Genomic DNA, 22543 nt, shown 5'->3' with positions numbered 1-22543 from the left:
AAGCATTTACAATAAAAATAGGGCAGCTTTTGATCAGAAGCTGGATCTGATGAGTATTGTGTGTGAATGAGAGCTGTGTTGGGCAATATAAAAGTGCAAGAATCAAGACAGATGCAGTACTCTTGTTTCAGGGCCTCTTCTGCTGTAAAGCACTGCTTACATGATGGGGTTGCTGCCTGTACGCAAAAGCAAAGCAACTTTATCCTCATGCTGAAATGGGTGTCTGAGCCTTACGGCATAATGGCTAGCCCAAGATCATCTGAGAGCCAGTTTGGTTAAGGCACCAGGCTAGAATCCAGGAGACTGGGAGTTCTAGTCCTGCCTTGGGCACAAAGCCAGCTGGGTGACCCTGGGCCAGTCACTCTCTCAGGCCTAGGAAGGAGGCAAAGGCAAACCACTTCCGAAATCTTGCCAAGAAAACTCCAGGGACCAGTCCAGGCAGTCGCCAGGAGTCAACACTGACTCAAAGGTGTGCGCACGCACACGCGCACACACACATACAAACTTAGAGTTGCACCACCTACAAGCAGCAAGTGCCTTTGGTTTCCTGAAGGCCAGCCCCATCACTGGGCACAGTGAAGCAAGCACTTCAGGCAGCAGATGCTGCAGGTGCTTCTGAACTCTTTGTTCATTTCCCTTTGGTGGAGGACAAAGCCATGTGTACAGCTTCTAACCTAGACTGCTGTTCTCAGGTGCAGTGGAGGAACATTGCCAGTGTTGAAGTAAGAATCAACTGTTTTTGCACATGGGATGGAAGAGGGCATCCTCTCAGCCTTGGCCTTAGGCATCAAAGTGACTTGGGATGGCCTTGCACACATGCACTTTATCTGGTGCCTCCTGATGCAAGGACACAGAGTGAATTACAAGAGATATGCATTCTTCAATAACCAGAACCATGTACCCTGGAAACTTTCACTAGGCCTCAGCTCTCCAATGCATATACATGGATGTCTTAAGGAGTGTATCTCCCCTTCAGGCTTCATTCACTGTAAGAAATACTGTTTCTGTGCTCAGTGTATAGTGTTGCTGCTCTTGTAAAAACTGTGGCTAAGACGAGATTTTAATGCAGGTGTGGTTGAGGTTCCAGTTGTGACTAACGTGAGATGTGAGGGCATTGTTAATAATAATAATGGTACCATGCTTACAGCCATTTTGCAAACGGTTTGTATTAGCTTAATTTAATGTAACTTACGTATTCATGTGAATTCCTTGTCTCAGAATTATATAGTGCCTCTTCTCTGGCAGAGAATTTGAACTCTGGTCCTTTGTCACCCCCCAAGCAGTGATCAGAGCTCTCACTCCTGATTGCTTCCAGCTGTCAGGATCAACCTAGGCATAAAGGCAAGCGAAGCAAAATGCCAGCCCAGCCTGGCAGAGCTAAGCAAGTGACTCGGGGAGAAAGCCACATGGCCTGTGTTCCTGGAGCTCACGTCGCTCACCTTTCCTTTCCACCAGAAGGATCACATCTCCTGCTCGCATATGCTCCTGCAAGACACTCTCCACTTCTCCAGGGCTCAGATCTCGGACGTCAGCCCCGTTCACCTTGGCGATGACATCTCCTTCTTCCAGCAAAGGGCATCGCTGCCGGTCCCAGATCTTCACAACCCGAGCCCCTCGCCTGCCTCCACTGAGGGATCCTACTCCAAACCAGGGCCCAGAAGGGCTGCAGGGCAAGGGCACCGGGGTGAGGCGACCGCAGGGTGGCCCCCGATGGAGGTGCCGCTCGGCATGTTCCTCTTCATCACCCAGACAGGCTTTGGTGCAACAGCGGACGCTGAGTCCACGGGTCCTGCGAGACGGGACCGGTCCAGCTTCTTGGCCGCAAGCTGGGCCTCTGGGGATTATGGGGCTGGGGGGCACAGCACCGTAAGTTGGTGGAGGGCGTCGGGGCAAGAGAGGCTGCCCATCAGAAAGGCAGGAACAAGGTGACTGACGATGGGTATACTGGAGGATACAGTTCCCGTCAACTACTACTACGACATTCACTGCAAGGTGGAAGGAAAACAAAGAAAGCTATCTTTGTCTATGCACAATAGGCAACAACACAGCATCCTCTGGCCTAAGGAAGGCAACTGGGGCTCCCCCAGCTGTTTGGAACCACAACTCACCCAGGATCTTGCCCCTGGGCATGCTGGCAAGGGCTGATGGCGTGGACATCTAAACTTCCAGGTGATACTAGGTTGCTGACTTCTGCTTTAAGCCAAGATGAGGCTGAAGCAAAGCTCACCCCAATTTTTATGTCAGATATTCTCCAGACAAAATCATTTGTCAAATACAGACCCAATATGTGATATTTGCATTTCTGACAGTACCTGACTGGTGTTACGTAATAGGTTTAATAACTGACATGCAACCATTTTTAGTTTTCCATAATATTTAATAGCTAATAAGCAATGAGATTTAGTATTTGATGAAGCAAGTAATAGCATTTAAATACTTAATGAGTGGCATATCACAGCATTTAGTATTTGAAAGTATTTTTGACAGTGATGTATTATGAAATTGCATATAGGTTTATCATATATTATTGATGATGTATGTCATGGGTAGCTTTAGTAATCCAGTGCAGGACTTGTTTAAGTGGGGTATAGATGTGAAAATAAATAAATAAATAAATAAGCAAATGCTTGCTGAAACACAAGATGCTAAAACAATTCAAATCTGAGGCAAAATGTCATACTCAACATTCACATTTAAATGGGTAAAACAGGAAATTTCAGTGAATTTCAAGTACCCATTTCAGCTTGAGCCAAGATCAGTCTCTGCTATGGAATGCAAGGCCATAAAATGATTATAAACTAGTCATTCTTACATTTAGAAGGATAAATGTTCCAGAATCACCTGCTTGAGTTTGAAAAGGGTAATCCTATCTACTTCGACTCAGAAATAAGACTTGCTAAATTCAGTTGAACATACTCCCAGGTAAATAACAGGCATAAGATTGCAGCCTATATCTGATATCAGATCTGGATCCAAAAAACCTCTTCTTTTGCTCCAACTATCTTAAGTCAGTTCCTCCTTTCTCAGGAGTACCAGAGAAGATTGTAATTAAAACTGAGAAGATGGATGGGATGATGTCACAGAGGTGGGACCCGAAAATTATGTCTCTCAAAAGAGTTGTATTCCTTAGGGGCCACATGTTGGCAGCAGGCAGCAATAAATCCAGTCAAGTGGTGGACACACGTAAACATGAGTAGGTAATCCCTTCTCTCTCTCTCCTGATCTAATATGTTTTGCTGCCTAAGAAAGAACAGCAAATGAGGTCCCTCAGCTACACACGCCAAGGTGCGGAACTCTAAGCCAGCCATGTTATTTTAGTACACAAGGCAGAAAATCCTGCAGGTTTTTTGCCCTATCTCTGGGAGGAAAAAAATGCATTGACAACAAAAGCAACCTACTGTCAGTACTTGCTGCTCTTTCACGACACTCAAAACCTATTGCTTGAAACCAGGGAGGTCTGCAGGGGGGTCAGTGACGTCAAAATGGCAGTGACATACATGCTAGAAGAGGCTTTCATTCTGGCACTATTGACCAACAGTGCCCCTTCTTGAAGCAATTGCCTTAGTCTTCCTACCAGCAGGGGCAGCCCTGCTTTCTAACACTCCCTTCGCTCCCTTTAACTCTCTTCCTTCTTCCGCCCCGAGTGAGCGCTGAGAGAGAGATCCTCTTGCCAGAGTTATGAACTGATCCCTTTTAGTAGGGCTGCCACAACTGGGCTGTCAAAAAGAGATCAGAAAGCATGAATTCTTTGCTGCCATCTAGTTTGTTTATTTTTATTTCTAAGGCTTATATCTTGCCTTCCACCATGAGGTCAGGATGGCTTACACAGGGAGTCTCTTCTCATTTTAACCCATGAGGTAAGTTGGGCTGAGTAACCAGCCCAGTCACTTGCTCCCCCGCATCCTACTGTACTACGTTAACCAACCCAACATGCTAGCTCTAGTGGTCATCTGGATTTTTGCAGCCCAGATAGGATAGCCCTATTTTGAAAAACTCCTAAAAATGGGCCAAATGATATATGAAATTAAGCCATATTGCCTGTAGAAGGTTTGGAGCAAGATGACTTTACAGCTGCTATTCTTTGATATATCTGTGTATGTCAAGGAACTGTTCCTGGTTAATCCTAAATAACTGTAGATATTTTGTTTTTCAGCAAAGGTTGTCTGCAAAAGGATCCCAGAGAGTAATCAAAAAGACCATTAGTATCTACTTCCCCAGAGGAAGATTTCAAACAAAAATGTGTTGGTCATGATTGTCCATTTTTATTCCAAAGGAAAAAAATTTCCAATTTGCTATTTGTTGGAGACTTACTTGAATATTCCCATATTTCTGCAGAACAAGTGGCAATCCTGGTAGTTAGTACTGGGGATACAATACAGTGACAGGATGGAACTAGAATGATAACCATAGTAGGTACAATCAACCATGTACTTGGCAGCAAACCAGGGACCAACAGGACACCAGTGTATTTTGGAACTTACAATAAAATTAAGCCATGTACTATGACTGAAGTCTACAAAAGATTTATTCTAGCCTGCATGCCCCTCCCACCCATTCATTAATCACACAGGACCTCAAAATGTCTGGAGTAGAAGAAAAATACCACCTTTATTTAAAGAGATTATTTTCCCCCGGACAACCAGTTCTTTCCAAGACCGCCCTAAGGTTGCATGCATTCACAAAATCCCCACCTAAGACACTGAAGAAGTAGGGACGGGGCCAAACCCTCTATCATTTTTTGCAGGCAGATGAAAAGGGAACTTAAATATCTCTTTTTGCAGTGTGGACAATTCAAGAGGTTTTGGCAGAAGAGTCCTTTTTAAAAAAATATAATCTTTATTATTTTTTAACAAAACAATCATTAATCTTAAAAGACAAAAAAATCAAAAGTACAAACCAAAAATACAAACAAAATCCATCACAATTCTGAAATATCATAAGGCCTTCACTTTAGCCAGGCTGGATGCATTGCCCTTAGCAGTCGTTTTTGGATGTTTTAAGGATACTCCTATGTCTCTCTGGTTATGTCCATGTGGTGATGGCTCAACAGAAACTTTAAGCCATATGCCGCTAGGCTGCTCCCTATATAAGGACTCTAGACAGACCTTCATTCATCTGATCTTGAAGAAATTTCAGGGCAGGGAGTGGGATTCCTACTTACTGTTACTTCTTTCGGAGAACTCAAAAATATCCTCGCAAGTTGTTCTGTGCTACCATCTATACAATACGTCACATCATTAACTAAGTATGGATACTTATTTATTTTTTGCCTTTTATAATACTATTTTATTTTATTATTTTATTTTACATGTTCTTATTTATTTTTAGATCTTATTATACCCATTGTTTTTCTGAGATAGACAGATAGATAGTCTAGTGGTTAAAGCACCAGGCTAGAAACCAGGAGGCTGTGAGTTCTAGTCCTGCCTTAGCATGAAAGCCAGATGGGTGACTTTGGGCCAGTCACTCTCTCTCAGCCCAACCCAACTCACAGGGTTGTTGTTGTGCGGAAAATAGGAGGAAGAAGGAGTATTAGGTATGTTTGCTGCCTTGAGTTATTTATAAGAATAATAAAGGTGGGATAAAAAAATCTAAAAAAAAATAGATCTATGTAACAGTTCTACTATTGGATATTTTACTGTATCTGATTTTACAGCTATAATAAACTGATTTGATTTGAATTAAGAAAAGGGGAAAAAAGGGGGAAAATCTATATTATATTTTATACTTACCAATAGTCACTGGTTTACCAATGAATTCACTACTATAATAAGAACAATATAAGGTATTGTAAAATACCACAGGATCTCTGCCATAGTAACAAATATTGCTGCATGGCAGAGGATTCCTTCAAGCGCTTTGCTTATTCCCTGTCCCACACAAGCCAAAAACACAAGGAAATGGAAGTGTGGGAATGCTGCAGTATAAACACAAACAATTCATAGTTAGTGCTGCAAGGGGTCTTGCTGTTATTCACAAAAGGTAGGGGGCAGGACAAATTAAATAGCCCTTTGCCTCCATTTTAGCTGAGTGGGAATTAATCAGAGACAGAGTTGCTAATCCTTCAGCCTCTGCTCAGTTGAAAGTGTGAGCTCCATGTTAAAAACTAAATGCCAAGCAACAGTCCACCCTATGCCTTTTCAGAATCTGCCCTTTTTACACCCTCCAAACTCACCTCCTGCAGCTGGGGTAGTCTCTGTGGCAGGGATACGAGTTTCACAAGTCACCTGGGGACTCTGCCGTGTGCTGCAGCTTTGGGAAAAGGGACAATAAGAAGGCACGAATATTATGTGGGGGAAAAAAGCCTCCATCTCCCCTCTCATTCAAAATCCCGAGTTGGTACATCAACCCACTGGGTCTGAAGAACCCTGGGCTGGACTCACCTGATGCCACAGGGTTCAATCCGTTCTGATCCCCAGTCATGGACATGGGGGCCAGCACCCCCCATGACTGCTCCACAGTCAGCACAGCCAGGGATCTCACTCCGGGGACCCAGGTTGAGCCCCCCACATCCAACTGGGGGGCTTCGCAGGACCCCCAGAGGTTGCTTTACTTTGTCCTGTGAGGAGACACCAACACTGACATGATTCAAAAGGTACTTAATATGAATGCTATCTTCAGATGCATTAACCGAGACAGAGAGTCCAGTTGATGAGGAGTAATTGTTTCACTCAGTTCTGCCCTGGTCAGATGCCATTTGGACTACTGGATCCAGCTCTGGGCACCACAGTTCAAAAACAACAATGGCCAATTGGAGCAAGTTCAGAGGACAGTGAAGAATCTGGAAACCAAGCCTTATGAAGAATGGATAAAGGATGGGGGTATGTTTGCCTACAGAACAGATGTCTGAGATACATCCTTTCAGTCTTCAGATATATTTAGAGTTTTCATACAGAAGAGAGAGTGGAATTATTCTCTATGGCTCCAGAGGGCAGAACCAGAACCAGTGGGTTAAAACATTGGGAAAGTAGGTTCTGCCTAGACATCAGGAGGAACTTCCCGACTGAATGACCTGTCTGCCAGTGGAAATGACTGCCACATGAAGTGGTGAGTTCTCGTTTGCCAAAGGTCCCCAAACAACAGAAAAATAGTCATCTGTCAGAGAGGTTCTAGTGGACCCTGCACTGAGCAGGTGGTTGGATGATGACCTCTAAGGCCCCTTCCAACTCTATGAATGGAGAAAGTGGTAGCCAAGAATGGCTTGCAGGCCCTGATTGAAAGACTCATACTTGTTAAGCCTCTGCAACAGGACTAGCAACTCTATTGGTGGCCTGCCATTTGCTTGACCACCTCCTCACCACCACCTAGCCCATGAAAACCACAAGCCAAAAAAAAAAAAGCATACTGGAGGTGCAGGGCTCCACAAATTAGTCCTGTCCCTCACCATAAGCCTGCCCAACAGCCATATTCCCAATTGGCAACATTATGCTTTGCATTTCCATGTAGTTAGAATACACCAGGAACTGCCATACACACATATCAGTGGACACTCAGAGGCCCACCACTATTCATTGGCACACATGTAAAACCCCTGACAAGTAAAAGATAAAACATGGAGGTAAGGGATATGCATCACTAGCCTGTGCGGGCAACAAAAACACCAGGAGATTCAGCCAGCTCTTGTGTATACAGAACTATACACAAATCGTATATAATTTGTGAGATTCACTGGATTACAACTACATCTTGAGATAAAGCACAACCAGAATTTTACTCATAATGTGAAGCCACGAGTCAACAACATTGTGGGTGGTTGGAGGCCACACTGACATTTGCAGGGGTGGGGGGTGGGGGTTAGTCCTAGGACCATAGTGGGTGATGCAAATTGGACAGGGATGGTTTTTCCCTTGTTTGGGGAAGAGCTTTGGCACGGGGTGTCATCTTTGCTTTTTAAAGCTATGTTAATCCCATTGTAGGATTTACACTACAGCTTTTCTGTGATAACTGCCTCAAAATGGTGAGAAATTGGGCCACTAGCTTTCAGCAGAAGTGGTCTAAAAAGCCCCAAATATTGCAAAGAAAGAACACCATAAATTGCTGATTTCTGCAGTGACCTATAATAGGTGGTTTCCTACATCACAGTTGGCCATAAACAAAGGGCATTATAGTTCAGCATTATGCAGCCACTGTGTAGGATGGTATCTTCTTGGTACGCTCCAAATATTTAGTGAAGTCCTGCTCTAGCTGTCCCCAGAGAGTTTATGTTTCAATATGCACAAGGCATAAGATACTGGTGGGAAGAGAAAGGCAGCCATTGTTGAACTCAGCATGTGTATATTTGGGATTAGAGTGTTATGGCACCTGAGTTGTGTGTGTGTATAAGACCTTTAATTTTCTTATTAAAAGTTATTTTTGTATGTTGCTATTGTGAGCCACCCAGGATTTTATTCTATAAATTGGGACGTCATATAAATCGAATGAATGAATGAATGTCCCGAATTTATAACTCCTCTCTCTCCTTGCAGTGACTTGGTAGTACGAAAAGAGAACTGGGTAACTGCATACAAGCTATGTTGTAGAGAGCCAGTTTGGCCTAGTGGTTAAGGTTCTGGGCTAGAAATCAGGAGTTTGTGAGTTCTAGTCCCGCCTTAGGCATGAAAGCCGGCTGGGTGACCTTGGGCCAGTCCCTCTCTCTCAGCCCAACTTGGTGCAATGTAGACTAGCCTCCTTGTGGTGCAACCCAGGCAACATGACTTGTCACAGCTAAATAGTCTACACATCTGGCTGCTGGACCTCACAAGGATTTCCCAGCAAGGAAAAAAAAAAGCAGCATGAACACCGAACTACTATGCCATACGGGGAAAAAAAAGGATTATGTACAATATAGTATAACACAATCATTCCCCCTCCTCATTCCCCCATCTCCACCCATCTTCCTATGCACAATTATGGTTCAAGGTCATTGGTAGATCATGAAATTTCAGGTACAAAGACCTAGATTCCATCTCTAGTTCAAAGGGTTGAGAAAAACAACTCTCTGTCTAAAGTAATGGGAACTTCTGTCAGTCATAATAGACAGAACCCAAGATAGATGTAATATAGTTTAGCTTACAGCATAACTTTGATATTGCCAAAGATCTCTTTTTTGTCTATTAAAACATAACTTTTCACAAACCATTGTATTTTTAATAAAAAGGCTCCAGATCATCCTACATAATATTGATAATATCACAATTACACTAAAAAGTACTTTTCTCATATACAAGATATCCCTAACCTCCTTTCTACACATAAACCTTGTCCCACATTCTGTAGTCTCCCTGTAGGATTATGATACAACATCCATGTCACGGCTATGCAGAGAAGGGAAATTAGTTTTAAGAGTCATTATAGCACATTGGATAGAAATCTGGAACCAGGATAGGAAAGATCTGGGTTCAAATTCCCACTAGCCATTAACCTCACTGGTTAGCCATAAGCCAGTGACCAACCAACTCAAATGTATGTTAGTCAACCATTATGTGGAAAAACGAGAGCATGGAGAGAACCATGTTCGTCTTAGAGCAGGCAGATGGGACACAGAGTTGCCCTATGCCTGCCTAAGACAGAAAACAAAGGCAACCCATAGGGGCCATTGCCCTCAATGCTCCTCCCCTTGTGCATCTGCCTGTCAGCAGTTACTCATATTTTCCCCAGTCCTATAAGCCCAAATAGTTGGTATTGGTGACAATAGCCACAGCATTTAAAGTAGATGCCAAGCTCTGACTGAACAATAGAGAATTGGAGTTCGTAACAATTAGCCAACCATTTTAAAACCACCAAATTTCCCCAACAAATTATGGTGGAGGTGGGAGAATTTAAAAATGGCGGAGGCCTGTGATAGAATCTAGAGGTCTGAAACCTAGCTACCAAGTAGAAGCTCAACTTCAATTTGGACAGTAGATAGCAGCAGGATCCTGGACTGACAAACATACTTGCCCTGCCACCATTTCCAAACCGCTATCTGAAATAAGACTCCCTGAGCAGGGCCAGCCATGGTGGGATATAAATTAAAGGTATGCAATTTGGGTTGGATTAGATTAAAACATCTGAATCAATTCAGAAGGTCAATCTGATTCCATTCAGACCCAATTTGATTTGGATCAGATCTCCAAACAGGACCAGCTTAATTTGGACCAATTTGGAGCAGGTGCCCATGCAGGGTAAATATCTGAATCGGTCTTGATTGATTTGAGTAAGTATGATTTGATACTGCAAATTGGTCTGAAGCAGTCCAAACTGAATATTCCCCCAAGCTTAATCTAAGTGTAACAAATATAAAAATATCTAGTTTAAACACAACAAAAATATGAAACGCTCTGCAATCCAAGCAATAGAGGCTGCTCACACCATAATCAGAGAACAATTGTGATAATTCTATGACATTTTAAACCCTGGAGATAATACTATTATAAAACACTTAGGAAAATAATTGGAAATTCTTCTTATGCCAATCAGCTGTTAACACCATTAAATGAAACAAGATTTGCATGAAAGAAAATTGCAGCCTGGAAAATTCAAAGGGCTTTGGGAAGGATAATTTATAGCAAAGATAGGCCACCCAATTCTGTGAAACCACACATGGATCCAAATCTCATTTTTGCAGCTCCTAGAGAACCCAAGTTCAAGTCACAAAAATAAAAATAAATCACCAGGTTTGGGTGGTGCAATATTGGGTCCTTTTAAGCAAAAGAACACTAATAGCACATCTACTCTGTGAACCCCTGCCCCCAATAAAAAAAAACAGGCCTGATATTTTTGCCCTGTCCCCTCAGGTGACATTTCTGTTTCAATGCCATGCCCTCTTGGAAGCTGAAAAAACTTTTTAAAAATGAAGCACACCCACAAAATGAAAATAACCCTTACTCACAGTATATGGGAAATTATTTCTGTGATCTTCCACATATACCTGCAGTTAGGAAATTATTTGCAGACTGTTCCTTTAGGACATCATTTCTGATACTAAGTGGATACTTGTAGGCAGTAATATTGCATGTGCCTGACTTCTTTGCATTCATAATACATTCTTAAAAGAGTCCTTCTGCATAGCTGTTAATGTACAGGCCTCTCTTCATGTTCTCAGAAGCCTTAAAAATGGTAGGTACACAGGGTTTTTTTAATTCTTCAGATCTTGCTCTGAACACATGGAGATCAGGAGGGTGTAATCCCACTCCTTCATCTCTGCATGTTCAAATAAATCTGAACAGGATTATACAATGTGTGGAATGAAGTGGAAAAGCTTTTTCTGGACTGCTCCAGCCTGCAGATGAAGCAGCTACATCCAAATTGTATCACTAAAAACTTGCGCTCCTGAATACTGAAAGCTGGCATGTCAGGGAAAAGCTTTTTAGCTATCCATCTTTCTGATTAATAGATTTTCTGTGTGAAGGGAGCTGAGGTCTTTTGGAATGTAAGAAAAACTAGCTTAAGCAGGTGCTATTTTTATACAGCATGATGGTTATTATTTTATGTGTGTGTTACTGAATTATCCTGAAACATACTCAGTAATAACTTTAGTTAAGCCAACTTTTTTGAGAATTAGCATACAGCATAGTGGCCAAGAAACAAAATGAACGTTTCGGATAAACTTTATTCAAATCTCACCACTGCCACGAATGTTCTTTCACAGAACAATTACTGAAGCAATATATAGGAAATGCTTTCAACACTGCAAAAATAAGTGACTGTTATGATCACTTCCATGTTCCAAATATTTCAATTTTGACTGTATGCTGTTCCACTAGCTCAGCTTGGACCACTTAAATGCTCTGTTCATCTGCAACACCCTAACTTAAGGGTGCATTATATATTGAAAGAATTCTTAAGACTTACATGTAAGTAAAAGACAGAATATGGGTAAATAAAACAAGCATAATTCAGCCACATAGTTCAGGCAGGCAGGTAAACTAAGAATAAGTAACAAGCCATTCGTTTTCTATGTCATATTCCCTGGAAACAAAGTGGTCATAACTTTCTGTGCCAATAACCAATTCCAAAACTCCTCTCAGAGTTCCTAATAATCAGTACTGCAGAATCTTGGTTGTTATCAGTTCTACAGTGACTCCCACATCTCTTTCCTCATCAGCCATCAAATCACTGGATCCATACAAGAAGATGATTTTATTTCAGCCTGCCTGTTACTGTCATGTATGCTAGACTACCATCTGGGTGGAGAACATCCCTGCAGTCCTTCGGACTATCTTGGATGTCATTTCCTTGAGTCATACAAGCATCATTATGTGACAAAGATCAGCATCCCATTTTCAGAAATGAGGCAAGAGACGAAGGTCCTGGGAGCCCTGGAAAGGAAATGGACTTTATCTGGGACATGAGACAACAGAAGACCAGAGCAAAGAGACGCTGTGAAGGTGGGGGAGATGAAGTTTCCTGACTCCATGTGCAGGCCTCCGTCCTGGCAATCATGACGGAGCTAAAGCCATGTTCCCAGAGGACAGCCTGTCCCTGTTGATCCCTCCCCTCCATCCACCCAGACAACAAGGTCCAAGACGTTGCAGTAAGTAGCCAGCCCATGTATGCGTGCATGCGATAAAACCCCTGATAGAAAACGACATCATCCCATAGGTTCTGCATCTACTTGGCCTGCCACCGCCCTCCTCTCCCGCCTTGTTCCATCTTATCCATCGCTATTCTTGCCCTGACAAATCCTATCCCTTCTATGCCATAATCCATCCAGCTCTCTCTCTTCTTCCTTCCGCCACCCTCACGGAGGGCATGCAGCCAGCCACCTTCCTCCCACAACCCCCTACTCTGTCCCCACTCCGCCCGGGATCCTTCGCTTCCCGCCCTCCTCCAGCCGCCCTGCTGCCAGGACAGACTGGGCGATCCAACCATAGCCACGCCGGGAAAAAGAGAGGGCTGGAGGAGGTTGCTGTCCTTACCTCTTTGACTGCCCCCGCCGCCAGCGCTGAACCCGGTCCCGGATCTCCTGCCTTCCGAGAAGCCCCTGCGACGGGGACGGCAGGGACGGCGGGATCCAGGGCGGCTAGGAGCAACCTGGCCGCTGAAGCTGCCCTAAATAGCAGCAGTGAGCAGGGGAGGGACCCTCGGCTGTAGCCATGACGACGGGAATTGCTATCCTCTTTCCCCTCCCCGACTGAAAATGGGGCCCGTGGGAGCCGGGAGAGAAGAGAAAGACGGAAGGGCCTGCCAATGGCACATCGCAGCAGCGGATAATCCGCAAGACCAGGAGCCTTCCCTCTCTTTGCTACGAGCCTTCCCCACAGCTGTCACGCGCTTTCTGGCCCCTAGGGGCCGCTGACGTGCGTCGGGGACTCCAACCTCCCGTAACAACCCTTCATTATTAGTTAATTATATTATTAGCATGCATTAGGTTTCTATTTTTAAAGAGCTGCTATATTTTTTCTTTCCCTGTTTGACAGAACTGAGATACCTGTACAGTAAATCGCAACCACAATTATGAATTATCTCCATGGCATCAAATTAGTCAGCCATTCCTTTCATGTTATACACATGGAGCCTCATCTTAGTCATGTTTAAAGGAAAAGTGAACTGATTGCACGTGGGCACACGCACATACAGGCCTGCAGCATCAGACCTACACTTCCAGCTTAGGTCCTTTCCACACCACCGTTTTTACTCTCCCAACCAGGGCTGCAAATAGAGGGGGCAAGCAGGACATGTGCCCTGGGTGCCGCGCTGGGGGGGCGACTAACACCTCCCTCACCAACCCATGGGGAGGGCGCAGAATCCGTGTTTGCCCCAGGTGACACAGACCCCAGTTGCAGGCCTGCTCCCAACCCTTAGAACCACTTTCAACCATGATGGTCCTCACCGTGATCCACCTCAGTTGAGCATTTGACCCTGAACCAAGTAGCAATTCCTCTCTGGCTGTTAAAGAAAGTGTGACGGTCCCAGTACCAGGATCTTAACTTTAGAAGTTCTTCAGACAGTCCATTAGGAAGCTTAAAGAATTCTTTATTAAAATCCGATTAACACAGGACAGCTGCAAAGCTCTGAATAAGGTTTTGGCACCAAAGCATTCAAAGTGATTAATTCCCTCTGATCTCATCCCTCCTCCCTGTCTTACAAACAAACTCTTTCTCACTCCTGAATTCCCCCCTCCCAGTTCGTTAGAGTGATTTAGAGTCCAGGTGTCTTATCAACAGCGGCTAGTCCTTGGCTGTAACAGCTCAAGAAGGAATGTGCTGAAGCATTCTGTCTGTTTGCGAAGCTGCAAAGCTGACACTTGTTTGCAGTGCTTTATGGCAGGTGAGCAAAGGGAGCCTGACAGAAAGAGCATAAACAAAATGACACCCAACCCCTCTGTGCCCCCTTCAAAGCAGGCCATGAGTGTATTTGCTGTTTTGGGGTACGTATCACCATATTTCCTACAAAAAGATAGTAGCTAGCTGCCATGGCATCACCCCCCTATTCATAAGTAAAAGAGCAACCTATGTCTGATTGAAACAGTAGCGTGAAAGCTGGTGTGGCCTAGTGGTTAAGGTGTTGGACCATAGGAGTTTGTGCTGGGGTGCAAATGATGAAGTGTGCAAACCACATGACATATACTTGCATCTGATGTTGGAATACAAAATACAAAAGGTTTGCATTGTGATACCACAACACACATGATGTTACTTTTCATTACAATGGTTTGTATTAGATGCCTATGCATTGGACTAGGACCAGCAAGACTCAGGTTAAAGTCCATGCTCAGCTATGGAAAATCTTTGGGTGACTCATTTTTCCTCATCCCACCATCACACAAGTTTGCTTTTGTGGGGGGAATGGAAATCTGCATTTAGACCCCCTTAAGCTCCTTGAGAAATGTCGGGAAATCAAACAATCAAATGAATACAGCATCTCAGCATGATGTTATCAGGGCTCGACCTCTGAGAAGCTCAGAAGCTCGGGTGTGGGAGTCCCCACACGTGAGAAAGTAGCCTATGACCAAACTCAGTGGAGTTCTAGCATTTCAACTGGAAAATAGACTTTCCTTGATTCAGCAGCAGAACAGAGATAAAATCATGGATCACAGGGGAAGTTGCTGATACTATAGCAGTGCAAAACCTGAAGGTCATGGAGGTGCCTTTCTTTTGTGTAAGAGATATGTTGGAGGTAGTAAATCCCAAGTAATGAAAAAAACACTTTTAAAGGAAGAGCATAGGAGGAGGAGGGGGAAGAAAAGGAGGGCCAAAGAGTTGATGTCTGGGGAGTGGTTATTTCTCATTTTAATTAGTAGAGACTGAAGTTTGTATTCATGCTGCCACGAATCCATAAAGCTTGACTGATGCTACCACATGTAGAAAATCACAGATATAACCTTGGAGAAGGTATGTAGCAGCAATAAGTAAAACATGATTTAAGGCCAGGACAAGAAAATAACATTAGAAAGAAACTTACACTGGCTTTGCCATAACTCTCTTTTTATCATAAGAAGGAGGGAGGGGAAACACTGTCAGACTTTCAAGGTTACGTACTATAGCTTATATTAATAAAGTAGAGTTCTAGTAAATCTTGTGGAGTCTCCTTGCTGATCTAGCCTATGTTGAAGGGCTGACATGAACAGAGTATCTGTAGCTCAGGGTTGAAGTGTGGAGTTTGTGGTGCTTCTCTGATCTTGGTTGTTTGCCTGCAGATGTTTTATTAGCCAACTAGGTAACTGTTGGAAGTTTCAGCAAATCCAGCATGCCTCATTAACATGTAAATTAAGTTGCCCAAAATGCAACTCTGAGGAAGCTGTTTGTTGCCACTCCCACTTCCTGTTTCTCTGTCTTTCCCTCCTCTCCACCCAGGGGGAGGCAGCATGGATGCTGCTCTCTTCATCAGGGCCATGTGCTTGGGCCTTGATGAGGGATTCTGCCCCTTTCTTTCACATACCTCTTGGCAGCTGTAGGGCTGAGAGTTTAGGGCAAACTATGTAATTAGAAAGAAAGGAAGAACAAAAGAACTTCATCTTTTCCACCAAGATGGATGTAGCAGAAGCAACAAAGAATAAAGTCAGTAAGATTCTTTTTAGTTCTTAACCTAATATGTCTAAGCATGTGATTCTTTATGTTTGGGAGGGCTGAATGTGTAGAGCAATAACCTGTGTTTCTCTGGCATGCTCATTGAAGCTATCTAAGATAATTTTCTATGCCAGCTTCTAAGCTGTGTTATAAGCTCTGCTCCATTTCAGTGGTTCTAGCAGGCCGCTGAATTTGGCTTCAGTAACATCATCAGTACATTGATGATGTTACTTAGTTGGGTCATGAAACATCTGCAGGCAAACCACCAAGCTCAGAGAGCACCAAGGACTCCATCAATCTTGAAAGCCTGTTCCAGGCGTAAATAATGTTTTGCTAACTGCCACTCCATACCTCTCTGTGGTTCTCAACATCCTGCAGCCAGGATGCTGCTGTATCAACAGCCCCTGTGGTTACCGGTCAAAATGCACTGTGCAGCTTATTTCATATGGAAAGATTTTCTGTGGAAGCAAAATGAAACAACACAAAAAATGTCCAGGGAACACAGGAGGATTCCAAGTGGAGGACAGAAGCATCTGGAGCCCTATAAAACTTCACAAATGACAAAAGGTAAATGGGCAGAAAACAAACAAGCTCTCTCATCTGAAAGCAGTCTAGGTTCCAATGTCAAAGTCCAGCCTTGGAATACTGTATAAGAAATTAAAAATTGTAACCAGTGCTTGTGAAATGTGGAGAAGGCTTTTCAGACCAGGATTAGATTATCTGATTCCATCCTCTCTCTTCAAGAAATCAGGTAGTCTAATTATTTCCATAATTTAGTCTAGATCAGAATAGTCAATTAAGCATGTGCTGGAGTTGGCCAACTCAGGGCCATGTGCTTAAACAAGGAAGGAAATGGGGTTCCCTTTGTATTGTCCAAATAGAAATAGTTGTGTGATGCTTTTATTTGGACCAACTGGACGTCACAAAACAACACCACACATCAATGCAGGAACACTTAGAACACTTCCTTGTTCCAGGTCTTAAAAAACAGTGTGAGAGAAGACGACGAAAGATTGCTGTGTTAGAATTTGGAGGTAGACTGCATTGTATGAGTGACTGACTGAAAGTCACCCAGTGAGCTTCTGTGCTGGAGGTGAACTGGATCTTTGATCTCCATACCCCATTTTTTAAAATATATTTTTATTAGAATTTTTCAATGTGGTAAAAATATACAAAACAAAAAAAGAAAGTAAGAGAAAAAGGAACGAAATGAAAGCAACAACATTCAGTTATGCCTTCCGCCCTTCTATCAAGTCATTATCATCTTAATCTTTTCCCCATCCTCTTCATCCCTTTTAATCCCTGAATCCCAAAATCATCAATTTAATCTTTTCTTTCAACAAAAAGTCCATACAAGGTTTCCAGTCTTTCAAAAAAATCTTTGTTTTTTTTCCTCTGACCAAACTGGTCAGCTTTGCCATTTCTGCAGGTTCGGTTAATTTATAATCCAGTCTTCCACTGTAGGCATTTCATTGCTTTTCCAACTTTTTGCATACAGTAATCTTGCTGCAATTACCATATCCAATATTAATTTCCCATATAATTCCTTGTCCATAAAACCCAGTAGGAATACTTCTGGTTTCATCATGATGTTAGTCCACAATATCTTTTGCATCATTGTATGGATTTGTACCCATTTTTTTCCCTTTACTCCTAACCTAGGTCATTAACAACTATACCACACCAGTTGCCTTATATATGAGTACCTATAAGACTCTAGTTACTTAACTTTATCTGATAACTGCCTTAGTTACTGTTTTTGAATCAATAAAAAGGGTGTGATTTGGCTAAAATTATGGGGACTCAGATTGTGAGCCAGATTTTGGATTTAATTATAGGCCACTTCCTTCTTTCAACATTGCACAAGGCATGATGGAGACCGGTATGCAACATATAATGCTTTGAATGCTCTTTGCAAACTAGTTAAGTGTGTAGCCAGGGAACAGTCTTCAGATTGTATAAAAGCATGCTTGGATCAAACATTAATCATCACTCTCTATTTTAAAATAAAAAAGTGATCAAATGATGTGATTTTATTACTAGCCAAACTGCTGTAACTTTAAATTCTAAGCAGGTGGGGTGACACCACACATTTAACCCCAAATCTGAGTTAATAAAACACAATTGTTGTGTTCACGTAACGTAATCCAATAAATCCCCATTGCCAGTTTGTATCCTTCTTCTCTTGCCTCTGTGCCCAATCGCTGCAATCATCTGATATCCTGCCAGGATAATAGGTGACAAAACAAAACAGGATTTTGCACACCCTGAGGCTGCCCTGGGGCAGGGTTAAAATAAGGGGAGGGGGGAACTACTTTAACTTCAATTCAGCTAAGAACTAATTAAGCCTGTCTGATTCATGGTCTGGAGATAAGATTAAGGCAATGCTGTGGGTATAAGGGAAGAAATTGCAGTTGTCAATTAATGATTGTGCCATCAGGGCTGCAACTAGGGTCTCTGTCACCAGTGGCAAACATGGATTCCACGCCCATTTTGGTGCCCCCCCAGTTGCGGCCCTGTGTGCCATGGTTAAGTGCAAGTGGGGACAGGGCCAAAGATGTGCACTTGCCTGCCTCCTCACTTTTTGCTTTTAGGCAGGCAATAAAGTAGTTTTATTAGAGTTTTCTGGACTTTTAGCCTTAATACGTTTTAGTGTTCTTGCTGCCATGGGCAGAAAAATCATATAATCACATTTTAGCAGGACAGGAGATAGGCAGTTGCAAACAGCTTCCAGACTGCATCTAATGCGTGCCCAGTCTATTAGGGGAGAGGAAAATATGCTGCTAGTAAATATATGTGCCTTTGGAGGGGAGCATGTATAATCATAATTTATGATGGCTTGACTCAGGGCAATACTCCTGGCCAAGCCCTACTCAGACAAACATTTCATGGCAAAATTTTGTGATGTAAGAAATTGAGGGCCAGGACTGGGGGAATTAAAATCACTCCCAAGTCATGAAACCACTTGGGGAACCTGAAGCTAACTACAATTTCTCAGCCAAATCTACCTGACAAGTTTGTTGTGAGGATTAAAAAACAATGGGAAGGGAGAACAATAAGTATTTTTAAAATACTTGAAAGAAAAGTATAATTAAAACTGTAAGAAAGGAGGAATGCAATGGCTTGAAAATAGTTTCCAAGGGAAAATCAATAACCAGAAATGGGAAATTTGTGAGGTACAAATTTGGAATTGAAGCTATCAGAATGGTATATACAGTGCACCTTCCCTTAAGTTCTCAGAGCAGAGAGATACAATACAGGTATTATGCCAAGCACCAAGACACATATTTGCCACACAGGGCTGTTTGGTTGTGGATTAAAAAGCAGGTGACCAATTAGAAAACCACACAATCCTATACATATTTCCCCCATCTCCCATTAGATGGCCTAGGCTCTGTGGGAATTATTCTCAGGCGAGCAGGTCAGGCTGCTGCCCAATAATTCCTTAATCCATATTTCCCCAAGCGGGTGCCCTTCAAATGATGAGTACTACAAAACCCACAGTTCACAGCCAAATAGACCATGGTCTGAAGGTGGGTTGCTTGTCTTAATCCACCTAGAGAGGACACTGCTGAGAAGAAACCCAAATAAGTTGTAGGATCAGACAAGGGCCATCCGGGGTAACCATCTGTATTTTTGTCTGATTGCTCTACTTGGTTATCGGTTTACTGCAGTGCAGAACTGGAACAAGGTAGATTCGTTTAGGCATTTGAACTTTGTCAAACCGGAAGCACTTTTTCCACCACAGGACAGAGGTAGGTAGGGAAGCTTGGCCCCTAATCCAGATACAGTTAGTTCCCCATTTCCATTATCCCAGCCAATGGGCTGGACAAGAATGAAGAGAACCAGGATCACATACCAGGGACCAAAGATCCCCCACTCTGGGCATTTCGGGCCTTAAAAGTGCTCCACATATCTTGTGATCTCATCAGGATGCCATTCATTTAGCCCTGCAGCAGGAGGCAGCAGCATCCCAGGCCTGAAGTTGACACCAACGGTATTGCCAGCCACCAACAGGAGAAAGATTGGGTTGATAGACTGTAAACCACACCTGGGCCTGTTTGACAGGAGACATACTGTAAATCAAGAAAACTCAACTTGGCTACATCATCTTTAGTCAAAAGACTTATTTTTATAGCATGGGGCATTCTCTTGAATTCTCTGTGCTGTTTGGCCAGTAAATCTATTTCAGACTTGTATGTGTAGATAAGGCTGTTTCCACTATTAAAGATCAATGGGATACCATAAGACATAACATAAATTACCCCCTGAAATGTGTATCTTTTCCAATATACAATTAAAGAACAAAGAGCATCCTCTACTAAGAATACAGGAAACTGCCTCAGATCAAATTGAACCCTCAACAGATCTAAGTGCTCCTACAAATATCACGGGGGGGGGGGGGTATGTGCCCATGTGTTGCAGGAAGGGGATCCATGGATGTGACAAGAGGAAGAATGGAAGCAAGAAAATGGGAAAGGGGGGTTCTGCAGCTCCATCAACCTAATGGGAAAGGTGGTTGAGAAAGTGGTGGTTTTGCAGCTCCAGAGGGTCCTGGAGGAAACGGATTATCTGGACCCCTTTCAGTCAGCTTTCAGGCCCGGTTATGGGACAGAAACGGCATTGGTCACACTTATGGATGATCTCTGGCGGGAGCAGGATGGTGGCAGTGCATCCATCCTTGCTCTCCTTGATCTCTCAGCGGCTTTCGATACCTTTTGGGGCGGCTCAGGGAGTTGGGGGTGGGCGGCGTGGTCTTGCACTGGTTCATCTCCTTACTCCAGGGCTGGTCCCAGTCGATGGTGATAGGGAGCGAGAGGTCCCTATTTTGTGGGGTGCTGCAGGGTTCGGTACTCTCTCCACTCCTTTTCAACATCTACATGAAACCACTGGGTGAGATCATCCGTCACCATGGGATGAGGTATCATCAGTATGCTGATGATACTCAATTGTATATCTTCATCCCAGGTGAAGTAAGTGATGCCGTGACTGCCCTCTCTGAGTGTCTGGGGGCTGTGGGGGTCTGGATGGGGAACAACAGGCTTCAACTGAACCCTGGTAAGACGGAGTGGCTGTGGGTTAATGGTTCTTCCGTATCTGGGACATTAACATCTCTTGTTTTGGATGGGGTTGCACTGCCCCAGACAGACCCAGTGCATAATCTGGGGGTCCTCCTGGACTCACAGCTCCTGCTCGAAGAGCAGGTGGCAGCCATGGCCAGGAGAGCCTTTGTGCAGCTACGCACTGTGCACCAGTTACGCCCTTTCCTGGATCGGGAGGCCCTTTGAACAGTCACTCACACCCTTGTTATCTCTCATATAGACTACTGCAATGCACTCTACATGGGGCTACCCTTGAAAAGTATCCGGAAGCTTCAGCTGGTCCAGAATGCAGCCGCATGAGCTGTCTTTGGTGCCCCCAGAAGGGCACATGTAACACCGCTGCTGCGCAAGCTGCATTGAGTACCAGTTTGCTTCTGAGTCCAATTCAAGGTGTTGGTTATCTCCTTTAAAGCCCTATGTGGCATGGGGCCAGGTTACCTGAGGGACCACTTCTTCCCCATTACATCAGCCCATCCCACCCGATCGTGCAGAGAGGGCATGTTGTGGACCCTGTCTCTAAGACAACTTCAGTTGGCAGGGTCCAGGAAGTGGGCCTTCTTTGCAGTGGCACCCGCCCTATGGAACATGCTGCCCCGGGAGGTGAGATTGGCCCCATCACTCCTGGCCTTTCAGAGGAGTCTGAAGACCTGGTTCTGCCGCCTCGCTTGGGGTGGAGAGGGGAATAGATCTACATGGGGATGGCTGCTATAGATCACTCCTCCCACACTTGGACTGCTTTAGATTCTTTTGCCACTTGGACTTTTTTATTTTTTATTCTTATTTATATTATTTTTTATTGTAATTTTATATTGTGGATTTTATTGTTGTTGTTTTAATTGATTACTGTAAACCGCCCAGAGTCCCCCGATGGGAGGAGATGGGCAGGGACAAATCAAATCAAATCAAATAAATAAATAAATAAATAAATAATCCCACCCACTGGAAGCCTTGGCTCCACTCACCTTAATTAATTAATTAATTAATTAATAAATAAATAAATAAATAAATAAATAATCCCACCCACTGGAAGCCTTGGCTCCACTCACCATCTGGTACCTTTCCCTGCATGGAGAGCGCCACACTGAGCCCAGGATCCTTTGTATGCAAAGAATGTGCTCAGCCAGGTCTGGTCTGGTCATTTGGCAGAGTGAACAGATGCTGACGTGTATGAGAGAGAAGATGGGGAAGGAGCAGCAGCAGTTACCCAGCCATGCCCCCAACGCCCCTCTGTTGTTCTCCTCTGTTGGAAGTGCCCACTGAATTAGCCTGTCCTGCAAGCTGTTATATGTGGAAACCAAGGGCACCATTTTCTCCTCCCATCAAGTAACTTATATTCTCCCACCCAGTTGCATCCCTTCCTCCTATAGCTTTTCTGCAAGCAAAGGAGGAAAAGCTATTAATTGTTGTGTTTCTGGAGAATATATAACATGTTTAAGCTGATTAAAAATCAGCCACTTTAAGACCACATTAAGG

At 43.6% G+C, this 22543-nt stretch overlaps 1 protein-coding gene across 1 annotated transcript in view; it reads right to left on the bottom strand.

Annotated features, from left to right (window-relative positions):
• Nucleotides 1-13148, bottom strand: part of LOC134490835 (membrane-associated guanylate kinase, WW and PDZ domain-containing protein 1-like) — a 32819-nt gene extending 19671 nt beyond the window's left edge. Inside the window, exons 1-4 of the mRNA XM_063294148.1 lie at nt 12879-13148; nt 6384-6559; nt 6176-6252; nt 1440-1985 (exon numbers count right to left, since the gene is read on the bottom strand). Of these exons, the coding sequence (XP_063150218.1) occupies nt 1440-1985; nt 6176-6252; nt 6384-6448 (688 nt within the window). The 5' untranslated portion in view covers nt 6449-6559; nt 12879-13148. The remainder of the gene's footprint in view (nt 1-1439; nt 1986-6175; nt 6253-6383; nt 6560-12878) is intronic.
• Between the last annotated feature and the right edge of the window lie 9395 nt (nt 13149-22543).

Source organism: Candoia aspera, chromosome 2, assembly GCF_035149785.1.
Source record: "Candoia aspera isolate rCanAsp1 chromosome 2, rCanAsp1.hap2, whole genome shotgun sequence".
In the NCBI taxonomy this organism is placed as follows: Eukaryota; Metazoa; Chordata; class Lepidosauria; order Squamata; family Boidae; genus Candoia; species Candoia aspera.
The sequence above is the reverse complement of the archived record's forward strand: the minus strand, read 5'-3'. Positions and strand labels throughout refer to the sequence as shown.